At 53.2% G+C, this 13,376-nt stretch overlaps 1 protein-coding gene across 6 annotated transcripts in view; it reads right to left on the reverse strand.

Moving 5' to 3' along the window:
* LOC140846912 (anthrax toxin receptor-like) overlaps window positions 1-13,376 on the reverse strand; it is a 48,194-nt gene that overhangs the window by 15,082 nt on the left and 19,736 nt on the right. For 5 of the 6 annotated variants that reach the window (XM_073225176.1, XM_073225175.1, XM_073225179.1 and 2 more), the window contains exons 2-10: window positions 10,940-11,128; window positions 5,803-5,874; window positions 4,533-4,604; window positions 3,240-3,321; window positions 3,094-3,127; window positions 2,015-2,094; window positions 1,864-1,932; window positions 1,413-1,493; window positions 1,266-1,326 (exon numbers count right to left, since the gene is read on the reverse strand). In XM_073225176.1, coding sequence (XP_073081277.1) covers window positions 1,266-1,326; window positions 1,413-1,493; window positions 1,864-1,932; window positions 2,015-2,094; window positions 3,094-3,127; window positions 3,240-3,321; window positions 4,533-4,604; window positions 5,803-5,874; window positions 10,940-11,128 — 740 coding nt within the window. The remainder of the gene's footprint in view (window positions 1-1,265; window positions 1,327-1,412; window positions 1,494-1,863; window positions 1,933-2,014; window positions 2,095-3,093; window positions 3,128-3,239; window positions 3,322-4,532; window positions 4,605-5,802; window positions 5,875-10,939; window positions 11,129-13,376) is intronic. The other variant, XM_073225180.1, reaches the window with a different exon arrangement.

The raw sequence follows: 13,376 nt of genomic DNA on the forward strand, positions 1-13,376 counted from the left end.
ACTCATGCCCAGCCCCTGCCTGCTTCCTCAGGGCAGCCTGTTGAAACGGGTTCTTCTACTTCCTTTGGGGGGCCACGTTTCTGCTTTGTACTTTCAAGTGACTGTCACTCTGTGTAGTGGCCTTTGACAAGAAGGCAGCAGTATAACAGATCAGAGCCAAAACTCTGGGCCACACTGGTAGAGGGCATGTGGCAGGCACCTGTCACTTCATCTTGGCTGCCGTGGGGGATGAATGGTGACTGGCACCCTCACTGGTCACTGACAATTGTGGCTTGTCATGTTAGTCAGATGCCATGGCCTGTGTGTCTGTGCAGACATAATCACAGAAATGAAGATGTCAAACTGGCTGCACAGATGGGCGCTTAACCCAGGAGGAGCAGGGAGGGCCCCCATGTGTGGGGTTGCTAGGCCACCTCCACACTTTGGCAAGCTTTGGGTTCTTCCTACAGAACTGTCACTTCTACCAGATGGTACACCTTTGCCCTGAAAGGCAAGTCCAGGAATTTCACAGGATAAGCATCAGCCTTCCAGATGAGCAAAAGCAGGAGTGGGCACACCTACTCTGCAAGACTCCCGCAGGTCCATGCAGGCCTGTTCCAGCACGATGATGGGGAGTCAGACAGCTGTCCCCAACAGCTGGCTCCGTTGGAAACCATCATCCCAGAGGTCCCTTACCCACTCAAATTACATTTCAAATACTAATCAGACTTGGATTTCTGGGGTGGTTTCTAAATAGTTTGACGTATTGTCCTGGTTATATGTGGTTGGGTCCCATTTGGTAGTGTCATTTAGGTTTTTTAAAACAGTTTTTTATATTTCCTAATTAATCTTTTGGTTGTGAGATTAAAGAAAGTAATTACACTAAACTTATGTGGCAGTCATTTTGCAGTACGGTCACCCAGCCATTGTTAAAGTGATAGGGAGCCCATTACAAACCTGAGCAAAGATGCCGTCACATGCCCATCCCCAGCACACCCCAGGCACCATACCTCACACACACTTACATACGTACCTGACACAAACGTTCTATGGACCCAATGCACATTCCAAACCACAATCCCCCCACAGACAGCACATTCACACACACACAGCATATTATACACATTCACACCACACTCAACACACACACACACACACACACACAGTACACTCAAACACACCGCACAAACTGGAACCACGTACACCACTCCCACCACACACATGGCACATTCACAAAACACACACACACGCACTTCTGTGTTTACAACAGTGACTCCAGTAATTACCTCTGTTGCAGATAGCGGAGAAATCCACAGACGTAATCTGCACACATGACCTTGCTATGAGCTGAAATAGAGTGAGGCGAGTGGCAGGGTCATGGGAGTGAACGGCGGGGGCATGGCGTGCAGCCCCCTTCATCCACCCTCACTCACTGGGTCAATGATGTCTTCCAGTCCAGGGTATCCACTGTCCACTTGAAACAGATGATCCTCTTCACCAGCAATTTCCAACAGCTGAAAGGGAGAGGAGATGACCTGAGCCCACAGCCAGGGGTGATGACCCAGAGGTCCCCATCCCAGGAGACAGACACCGGGGGCTAGACCCTGGCATCCACCAGCAGCCCACCCTCAGGGGAGGGAAAGCTCTTCCACCCTTGCCTCTGCTGTGCAGGTCTTACACAACACTTGTTATTCATTCTGAACGGCCACCTTGCACATCGTTCAACTCCCTGGGCCCAGTCTAAGTGGAGAGGGCCCCGACCCCACTCCCCAGGCACATTTTGGTGGGTACAGGCCCATCCTCTGGGTGACCCTGAGAGAGCCATCTTTGAAGCTTTCCCCAGCTAGACTCACAAGTGACCCCTCGTTACCTGCTCAGAATTACCTGGGATAGCTGATAATTTTGCACACCCACGAAATACAGAGTTGCCCCCAACTGCTTGGATTTTGCAGCCTGAGAAAGAGGAAGTGTTGGGTATAATAAATTTGGTCCAAATATGTGGACCAAAAGGCTGGTAACGATGGGCTTGACTCACTTCAACCTGTGTCTCTGCAAATGATTCTGGCAGCAGTTGTTCACCTGTCAGCACGATGATGAGGCTGGGTACCTTCGCTCCTGTGGGAGAGGCAGGGCATGTCTGGGTCTATGAGAGCAACTGTCACAGGCTTCCAGGACCCGAGCACTGCTCGCCACACCTCACCCTCCTGGGGAAAGGCCACCCCGACCTGAGCACCTGCCTCCCACATGCCTGGAAGGCTTTGCAGCTTATCATGCAACAAGAAGGGCCCCTAGCCCAGGACCCACTTTGCAGATGAGGAGACTAGGCCCAGCTTAGGGTTCTTCCTACAGAACTGTCACTTCTACCAGACAGTACAACCTTTGCCCTGAAAGGCAAGTCCAGCAATTTCACAGGATAAGCATCAGCCTTCCAGATGAGCAAAAGCAGGAGTGGGCACACCTACTGTGCAAGACTCCCGCAGGTCCATGCAGGCCTGTTCCAGCTCAGGACCTCACGCACAGCTCTCCCACGGGCACTTGTAGACCCAGCCTCAGGGCTTGAGGTCAGAGGCAGGTGAGCAGTAGACCCCCTCCCCAGCTCAATGCCTCTCCCTGGGCCCCACATCTTTCCTAGACCCTACAGCCAAGATGCAGATGTTTCTGGCAAGCACAAGACTTTTACACTACGGGAGACACAGAGCAGGAGCATCAACCCAAGGGAAGGAGCTGAATGGAGAAGGAGTCAGGGAGGAATGTGTGCTCAGCAAGGGGGAAGGTCAGGCTTCCTTCTTACACGGAGGCCCCACTGGCCTAGGACCAGCTGGGTTTCCCCCTTTCTTCTTCTTCAGGCAGCCCAGCTCCAGGGCCAGTGCCTCAGATTTCCTAGGAACCGCGAAGTCGCACACGCGACCCTTTGCTGTGCAGCGGGACATCACGGGGTGGTTTTCATCCCCACTGCTCGGAGCAGGAGGCTGCCGCTCAGAGAGGGCACGCAGCTGGCTCCACGAGTCAGAGCTTGGATGCGGCCAGGGACGGTCTGCACCGACCTCACTGAGGCCCAGGCCTGGCTCTTTCCCCGGACACCATCGCCAAGAAGGCAGGAAGCAGCTCACTTACCTGCAGCTCGTGTTCTTTCGATCTGCTCATTGGCCTGCAACAAAATGAAGGAAAAAGTGTTTTGGGGGTACAGTGAGATGACCCAATGATGATCCTCTGAGAACTTGATAAAGCACAACCACATCTCAGAAATCTAGGTTCTGTACCTTTTCCAATCCGTGCTGCATATTTATGCCTCCGGAAGGTCGTACATTGAGCAATTCAACAAGCGCATTGTTTATTTTTTTTCTGGAAAAAAAAAAAAAAAGTCAGAGGAGGTGGGAGATGGAATGAGGAGTTGCCTATTACAACCAGCCCCAGGCTGTCCTTGTCCATCTGCACTGCATGCAGCCCTGCCTGGACGGGAGACGGCCAAGCCAAGGAGCCCTGCCCCGGCCCTCTGTCCTGTGCCTTTGGCATTGGCTGGCCTGCTTCCCACCTTCTCAGCCCGTATCAGGTGAGCAGGGTGGCGAGGGGACACTGCTTTCCAGGCCCGTAGGTGAGGCCTGGCCTTCTCCGTGCCCAGCTCTAAGCCGTGGAGAACTGGGGGCCTCCCCAGGGGTCCACCCTGACTGTCCATGGTGAGTACGGGGAGATCCCAGCTGCGATTCCATCACAGTGTGACTGGCAGCACGACCGCCCCCCGGGGGCCCTGCTGAGGGCACACTGTACGCGCACACTTAAGGCAGAGCTTGGCAAGGTCACCGTGCTCACCCTGGCCCCTGCTGTCCACAGGCCCTGGGACCCTCCAGTGCAGGGTCCTCAGGCGCTGTCTGGTGCTCCTCCCACTCTCAGGGGGGTTCCAGTCATTTTCCTCCATGAGAATCTTAACCTCCCTGCTACTCAGAAGCTCCATAACGTCCCACCTCCCACCTAGACCCTCCTGGGATGCAGGCCCACGGGGCCTTCCTCCAGCACCCTGTCCCAGCCTGGTGTTCAGGACCCACTCCTGGGCTCACCTGACCAGACTCTCTGGGAATGTGCTCCCCTCCTGAAGCACCCACACTTGGATGATACCCATCCCTTCCTCCCTGCTTCTGATTGTCTCCCTCTTTCCCCAGCGGCCCAGGACAGAAACTGACAAACAACAGCAGGTGCCAGGCTCTGTCCTAAAAGGCCCCCCACATCTGCTCCACCTGATCAGGGAATCTTCACAGTCAGCCTGTTCTAGGGAAAGCATAGAGCATGGAGGGAAGGACTAGGGTCAGGTGGCAGGATGGCCTCTGAGGGGAGGAGTCTGTCTACTAGCACAGGATCCAGCCAGTGCCAGTGCAGAAGTGGCAGTGGGGCCCAGGGGGCCAGGGCTGAAGGTCACGGAGGGCAGTGAGGGGAGGGTCCAGGGCAGCCGTGCCTGCACACCAGTGGGTTCCTCAGTGTGGGCTCAGGGGCCCCCTCTGCTCCCTGGCCCTCCCTGTGGCCTGATTGCTGGGTCGGCTCTGGGGGATCAATGAAACACTTACCTGTTCGAGGTCAGCTTCATGTTGATGCGGCCGTGTGTCGAGTAGGTAATGAACGACATACGCTGTTTGGGGCTTGGGAGGAAACATGGGCTTGTGAGCACCTATACACACAGGCTGAAAGTGATGCTGATATGCAACAGGGAGGGGGTGCCCACCAAGCTCCCTGTTCTCCATTCTGTCTCTTTTAGTGTGGAGTCTATTTCCTGGACTCCAGAAGTTCTCATCACTTTAGTGAAGGATTATGAGGCCTGGAAGGCGTGCAGCCCTCTTGTCAGAGTGCGGCATAGCACCCTGTAGACCCAAATCCCAAAAGTCTGTTTACTCTCTCTGCCTCTCTCTCTCTCTCTCTCTCTCTCTCTCTCTCTCTCTCACACACACATGCACACAGGGCTGCTGCATGCACAAGGAGATAGACAGCTTCATACTCTTCCACGAGGGCCCTCCCAAGCTGGCCTCTCCTCTCCTGTCAAATTCTTGGTACTTTCACTTCTCCTCCTCCCTGGACCATCTTCCCCAACTCTCTCCCCCTCATCTCAAAGAAATTATCCTCCCTCATCAGCCATTCATATTCTCCTCTCCCTTTTCACCTTCTGGCCCCTCTCTTCTGATCGCCTGGCCCTCATTATCCTTTAGTTACATTGTTCCCACAGGTCCCTATATGAGCTCCCCACTGGTCCTGGCTCTTGCCCACAATTATGAGACTTCTCTGCCTGGAGTACAGCTGGAGTCCTGCCTTTCTGGAGTCCCACCAGCGTCTCTGATCACGCATCATCCAGAGCTCCCTATGGCTCACAGCAGGAAATCCAAGCCCTGCTTCCTGGCATTATTGGCCTCTTTTGCCTTGGTCACAAGTTGACCTCTCGCTTCATCGCCCAGCCTTCCCATGTTAATCATGTTCAGCCAAACAGACCTCTTACTGCTCAAATGACCTTCATGGTTCTTGTTACCCTGTATTTCTCATCCTTCAAGATCTAGATAAAATTTCCACATCCAGATGTTTAGTTACAGTGTTAAGTAGTTTGCCTAGTTCCTAATCTATGAGGTCCTCCAGGGAAGACTGTGCCCCTGAAAACAAGGCCTGACTCCCAGGAAGGAGCCAAGCAAGGCTGCAGAGATCTTAGAAAACAAATGGGATCTGTCCTTCTCTCCTGCTTCAGAACACTGCCCTGAGCTTTGCAACCTGAGGCAGTCCCATGTACACTGCATCTAAATACCAATGTACTCAGTTAGAGAGGAAAACGCCCTGCAACACAGAGCTGAAAAGCCATACTTTTTAAATCTGTTCACCAAATCCTGCACAAAGCTCTGTGTGAACTCCCAGTTGTCATTTACACTGCGTGATCTGAAAAAGAAGAAGACATGAGTCAGAGATGGAGGTGCATGTATCACGTGAGCATGGTTTCTGCCTTCCCTGCCTCCCTGCAGGCCCTTAGCAAGCTCCTCCACGACAGCCCCCAGCTCCTGAAATAGCTAAAGCCAGCACAGCTCCTGGAGTGAGGTCAGCGGGTTACCTTCGTGGTGACTTTAGTCAGTGTGAGTGGCAGCAACTGACTCATTAGACCTGTGTGGTAGGGGATGGGGGACTTCTCCGATGAGGGGCTTTCGGTGGCAGACACGGATGGTTGATCATGCTACATGGGAATGTTAGGAAATGAGGTAGGATGCATTGGTCTGTAAAGCCTCCCGAAATTCTGATATGCTGTCTCTCCTGGTCCCCATTTTCCCTTGGGAATCACCATTCCCAGCTCTCTGCTCCTCTTCCAGCCCTCGAACACGGAGGTGGGTCATGGCTCTCCGCTCTTCCTCCCCACCATTCCTGCCTACAAGGCTACATCTAAAACCGTCAGCAAACAGTGAGGAAACTAAGGACAGATGACCCCAATATCAAGATTATCCAGGGAGAACGTGTCTATCAGGCACTTTACGTACATGATTTCTGATTCCAGAACAACCCTATGATAGTACAATTATTCCCACTTTTCAGATGAGAAAACAGGATTCCACAGGTCATAGAATGTGACACAATTTCAATAGCTAGCATGGATGTGAACCCAGCTCTGGCTGCAAAGCCCACACTCTACCCATCGCACTTGGCAGGTCAGGGTGACACTGAGGCAGACAACTGCTGGGTAGCAAAGCAGCAGACTTTGTCCACCTACTTAGAGATTTTCTCTCAGACCCACACTGAAGTGCAGGACAACTCCATTCCTAACTAATGATGGCAGCACTTTCTCTTTTCCTCCCCATTATCTCTCTCCTCTGCTTTCCCATTGAATGAAAAGGACACTCCAAAGACAATTTATAGGAAACAAGAGTCTTCAACCCACTATCTACTCTGGGATAGTTGTTAATTGATGTAATTTTGAAGGAAACCTTTGATTCCATAACACAAGAATGTGAGAGCTCGTAGGCAACCACAGGGACCTACAGTCCCCAGCAAGGAAGCAGTAGGGAACAGGGCAGACACGTGGGCTTCTGGCACTCAGGGCTCCAGTCATGATTTAGTGCCCCACTCGTCAATGAGAATGGAGAGATGGGCATCAATACACAGCCCCACTATTAAACCTTGAGGCCAAACGTCCTAGTGATATAACTATTCTGGGAGAATGGATGCATAGAGCAGAATCATATAAGGGAGCTGAGATGTAACTAAGCTAAATTGTCTTCTCCCACACTAAGAAGTTAAGAGAGAATATGTAACCTCAAGCAGCAAGAAACACCAAAAAGTATAAACATGTTTTAGCGTATGAACATAGTATTAGATACATGGTCACAATGTGTAGAAAATACAATCTGGAATACTTGCACATGGCTGTCTCTGAAGAATAGGATCAGAAGTGGGGTGGTATGGGGCAAGAGCCTCAAGGTTTTTTTTTTTTTTTGTGTGTGTGTGTGTGTATTTGTAATAGTGTTCCATCTTTAATGTTCAAGCATTTCCTTGATAAATTTAAAAATGAAATTACAGACAAACTAGTGGCATGAAGTGTGAAAATGGCAGACTTGGAAGCTCTAAGCCTTCGATTGCACAAAGAAACACTGAACAAACAGAGGCTTAAATCTGATACATGCTACAACACACAATAAGGCAAACACAAAATGCCAACTGTCGTATGATTCCATTTACATGAAGTGTCCAGGACAGGCAAATCCATAGATACAGAAAATAGGAGGTTGCCAGGAGTTGGGGAGGGGTGAATGTGGAGTTATTGTTAATACAAGTCTCAGAAGCCCCTGTCCCTGAGAAAGCACACAAGCCATGGCTAGCTCCGTGAGGAACAGGTGTGAAGGGCCCTGAGAAGGAAAAAACAAAATACACGGAACGGCCCATCCAAAGGGGAGCACAGATCAACAGCCAGGCCTGCACAGCTCTACTCTTCCGTTCACCTGAACTCGCGAGGAAGCTGTGCAGGACACACACATGCTGAGTCCGGATGCGTCACTGAGGACGCCCATTCAGCTGTCATCCTCCCTGAGAACCTCTCCCTTTGCCTTTCCCGAGGTAGCCACATGCAGTGACGGATGGTCCTAACATCTGGTCCAACTTGGGAAAACCCTGAGTGCCAGCTGAGGCTGTCAGACCAGCATGGAAGCTCCACCTAATCCTACTTCTGCCCATTTTGTCACACAGGGGTTGGTGCCAAGGTGCTGGTTAATAAGCATCCTGCACAGGCTCCATGTCTGCAGTGGACGGATCTTGAAGCTCTGCTCTCCCCGCTAGGCCATCCCCTCTTCCTCCACCTTTGTCACACGTGTGGGTGCTCCCCTGGATTCTGCCTCTCCATTATCCTCTCACTGGGCACACCCACCTTGGGATCCTACTCGACTACCTCCAGCCTAGAATGAATGAATAGGACTACTCATCACACGGTGACTGTGACGGCGCCCAGAGAACCTCAGGAGGGCTCCCAGCAGAGACATTAGGCTCACACATCCCCCACACCCAGAGGGCACATGGGAAGAAAGCTGAGTCAGGGAATCTGGGCTGGGTCAGTGGCCCCTGTGGGGCAGGGAGATCCCAGAAGGTGTGATTTTGGCTTAACAGGCAGTTCACTTTATACTTATATTCCGTGACTATATCTGATGTTGTGCTGAGCAAACTACCTACAAGTTCCCCTTCACCTTCATCACAACACAGTGAGATGGGTATGAAGACCCCGACTGTATAGATTGGGACACTGAGGCACATAGAGATGAGGCAACTGGCCCAAGGCTCCCTGACCGGTGAATGGAGTCTGCCTGACTGTAGGGCTGGGGCTGCCTCCCACTGCCTGTTCCCCAGGAAGGGCAGGGAGCAGCCCCAGGAGGGAGGATGTTCTCTCTCTCCAAGCACTTGTCACCCAGCGGGCCCCGTCTGGGGGTGCGCAGCTCCAGGCCCTGGGGCTGAGGTTGCTGTGGTTTCAGATCTTGCCTGGTGGCTGCAGCTACACTCTAGGCACATTCCCCACTGGTGGCCCAGGGCTGGGAAGTGGGTGTGTTAATGCTTTCTTGGGCACCCTCAGCTCCTCCTCCCATTTGCACAATCTGGCAGGATTTAGTCCTGGCCAACCAAAACGGCAAGTGTCAAGGCGACAGCCATGGTGGGGGGTAGGGAGCACAGTCTGGTGGCACAGCCTGTCCTGGAGCCTGAGTGGGGTACAAGGGACTTCAGTGGCTCCCCTTCCTCTCCTTCCTTCTCCACTCTCAGGGCAAGGCCTGTACTCCTCACCCTGAGCTGCCGGGAGAGCCAGCTGTGGTCGGAGGGGCGAGGGCTGCCTGTCAGCATTTAAGAAGCCAAAGGAGGCAGTGGGAAGAAAGGGGCAGGAGTGGGGAGGTCCTGGCTCAAAACCTGTTTCTCTAGTACCTTTCTCACACGCCCATGTCACACTTCCTTCGGGGGGAGAGGGGAGTATCTTCCCACCGTCTAACGTTTGGAAGCAAATTAGCTTGGCTGACACTGAGTAAATCACTTGCACCCCAGCCTCAGTTCTGTCATCCCAAAATAAGGAAAGATCCATTGCCTTAAGGTTTGGGAGGCCTACATGGGAGGGCACGTTGCCTGGCACGTAACGCCCAATTATTATTATTACACATGCCCCTCCTGCACCCTGAGCCCTTCCCCATTCATCCCAGGGCCTAGATGTGCCTGAGCAGGCCCACCAGCAGAGAGCAGGGTGTGGGCAGGGGCACTAGAACAGGATGGCAGCTGAGAGGACCTTTCAGACTCACTGGCCCTCTCTGGGAAGACTGACCCAAGGAGGCTCTCAGTCCCCCAGGACCATTCAGACCCCAACCCAAGCCCAAGGTGGGAACCACTAGCCCCCTGGGCTGTGCTGAGGATCAGTGAGGCAAGAGCTGCCCAGGGCAACGCAGAGTCCTTCCCCGAGACAGTGAGGAGGGACCTTTCCTCCTTGGCAGGGGAGGCTCCCAGCTCTGCGGGTTCAGCTGGGCTTGCATCCCGCTATCACCAGTCTCCATGGAGACTAGGGGGAGTCAGAGGCAGTCCCCCCTGGGGATGGAATGAGGCAGCTCAGGGATCCTGGGTCCTGCAGCCTCTCCAGCCTCCAGGAGCTGCCCTCCTTTTCAGGAGACTGCACATCACATGCCTACCCTGCTCTCCCTCCAGGGATGGTTTTAAAGACAACAGAAAGGCCAAGAAAGCCCTTGGACACCAGAGACTCCTTTAAATATATTGACAGTCATACCACTGTCAACACTGAATAAGTAGCATTTATTCCCAGCCCACACAGGAGGTGAAAATGGAATCAAGGTCACCTCCCCCAAAGACTGAGACCCCCAAACCCCTTCCTTCTTTGAGGGCTTGCAGGGGCCTAACCCACAGCCTAGCTCCCCCGGGCTCTGGACAAACCAAAGTGTCCTGGAAGTGCACACACACACTGCAACTTGGGTCTCCAAGGTGTCCGAGAAAGAAGCAAAGCACTGGCAGCAAGAAAGCCAAGGGCTTTCTAAGTAGTGACACTGGGGATGCCCAAAAGCCACCTGGCCATCTCCCTGGGGCCCATTTACACAATAGTCATCGGTGTGAAAAACAAAATAAAACAAAACATGCCAACACACAAAAACCAAAAGCCAAAGCCAGAGGGCGCTAACTGCTGAGAAGTTTGCTCCCAGTAATTTCCTCACCAGCTGATTAAGGGGCCTGCAGGTCACAGATCTGGGCCATGTGGTCGGAGGGACTGAGTCATCTAGAAACCAGATGGGGGCCTTTAATCCTTTTCAGGAGAAAAAGTCCCAGGGAACAAATGCCTGGGGCATTCTTTCTGCCCCAGGAACAGGGAGGCCACAGAGAGTCTGTTCCATGAATGTGACCAGGACAGTCCCTGCTTCCCTCTCTCAGAGCCTGGGGCCCCGTACTGACCCCAGGGACAGCACTGTTCTATGGCACTGACTAGAGCAGGAGGGCCACTCACGAGTCCAAGACGAAGTACAGGTCGTCAGTGCTCCAGCAGGATTCCCCATCTGCTGGGCTCTCCTGGAGCCTGGAGCTGGGGTGGTGACCTTGGTCCTGGGTGAGGCAGCGGTGGAGGGTGCTCCCGGTGGTCAGGAGCGGAGATGGCAGCAGCAGCAGCAGGAGGATGACAAACATGGGACCCAGCATCCTGGGGCCCATAAACTTCAGGCCACCTCAAGCCAACACCTCCTCTGCTTCCTCCCGTGCTCAGGGTCCTCGGCACTCCCAACCTCAGCTCTACTCACGCTCTGATCAATATACCTTGCACCTGCAAGCAGCCACCTGATACCTGCCCTGTGGGTCCAAGTAGCAAGTGGTTGGCTGTGGGGTGATGGCCCCACTACTTATGCACCTTCACCCCACCCTGCTGAGGTATGTCCATTATGATGGACAACAGGTTGCCATGGTGACCTTGTGACCTGCAGCTCTGCTCAGTGTTCTCCCTGTGGGCAACCCCAGGCAGGAGTTTGAAGGGCTGGTCAGATGAGGCCTCTATTTGTCCCTTATCCCAAACCCTCCCAGGGTCTTTACAATTTCAAGGAAACCCAGCCCTTTGGTAAACTGACAGAGGGCAGCTGAGGGGGCCTACATACGGACATCACTGAGTGTGAGCAGGTGGAGACAAGAGTGCTGTAAAGTTTATCTGTGGGGACACTGAAGTCACCCAAGGAATAGAAGGATCTGGAAGACGGTTGTGAAAGCAGGCTAGTGTCCTTTGCGAATGAGGGACATTCCAGTTATCTGCTCTGTGTACTGAACCATCCCAGTCCTAAGGACAAAAAACAACAATTCCATATGCTCACAGGTTCTGCGGATTAGAAATTCAGAGATGTTTGAGCGGGCATGGGCTGACTTTCCTCCATGGAAACCCACTTGCCCTTTCATGTAAATTTTGGAATCATATCATAAACTCTCCACTCACCTAAACCTCTCTTAATATTTTACCAAAATAAAGTTAAATATGTAGATACATTTGGAGGGATTTGAATCTGCTATCTGGATTCTCCTACCAGTGAACATCAGGCACCAGGCCTACTTCCCTCCTTAGGGGCAAAACCAGCCATGGGATTCTGATCTGAAATGCCAAGGTGCCCCCTAATGGGTGCAGGCAGGGGCACACAGAGGGGGACACAGCTCTGAGGGCACACCCTGCCTCAAACCCAGCGTGGGCTGCAGGAAAGGCTACTCCCAGGTGCGTCGTGGTGCTGGGGATGGATTAATTCCTGGGTGTCACCAGCAGGTGTCCAGGCTGGGCTCACTGTGGGGAGGCAGCCTGATGTGGGACGGTTGTCACTGGAGGAAAGGAGGGCCTACTTGTTGGGGATTTCTTGTTACCCAATCTGAATTGACAAATAACTTCCTCTGTGTTGTCTACATTTTGAAAGCCTTTTCTAATAACCTTCAATTTCTTGTTAACTGCCAGAGTATCATCAATATGTCTGTGTGAGGAAGGGCTGAGGTATTTTCCTCAGATCACAACTATGGCAGGCCGCCCCCAAAACAGAATCCCCATGAACTCTTGGGAGGAGGCAGCTGTAGCTGAACCAACATTTGGGCAACGTCCTCACCAGATTCTTCCCAGGGGTCACTGACGGCCCACTCTCAGGAGCATGGGCTGGGCCTAGCCTTAGGTGCCGCTCCCCACCTCCAGTGACCCACGAAGTCCATTCATTAAAGGCACCCAGCCTAGTTCCCTCTATAGGGGAAAACCAGCCATGGGTTTCTGCTCTGAAATACCAAGGTGCCCCCTAATGGGCACAGGCAGGGACCAGGCAACCCTTACGTAGTTGAGAGAGGAGCCAACACATCCTGGTGAGTCAGCCCTGTGTCATGTCCGAGCTGCACACACACACCTTGGTGCCTGTGGGACTTTCTGGAACCTGGAGTCAATTCTCTATCGCCCGCCCCCCTTCCTGGGGGCCTATCGCAGAATGAAAACCAGAGAAGCCAGGCCCGTTCTTGTGGAAACAGATTGTGGAGTTTCAATAGGGTACGTGGCTTCCCCCAACACCTGGCAGTCAGAGGGTCAGGATCTGCTGTCAGTACCCAATCCAGGACCACAGAGGATGCCACCTCTGCTCTAGACCCAGCCGAATAGCTATCATGCAGCTCCTCTGGAACACTCTGGGCTCTGGTTTTCAACTCATGGGGCTGTGAATGCTGAGCCTGAAACCCTAGAGGGGACCGAGCTGGCCTGAGCCTTGTGGGGAAATTTGGCAACAGCCTCTACTTCCATGTCTGTGACACGCAGGGAGTGTGGAGCCCAGGGCAGGGCTGAGAGCCCGGAGCACGGCAGGTGCCGGCACCCCTGGGAACGGTGCACAGCGCCCCTCTGCACCATGTGTCGTACCCTGCCTTGTGTCACTGCTGCCCTTCAGGCCCTGCTCTTGGCCACT

This window comes from Manis javanica, chromosome 16 (assembly GCF_040802235.1).
Source record: "Manis javanica isolate MJ-LG chromosome 16, MJ_LKY, whole genome shotgun sequence".
Lineage (NCBI taxonomy): Eukaryota > Metazoa > Chordata > Mammalia > Pholidota > Manidae > Manis > Manis javanica.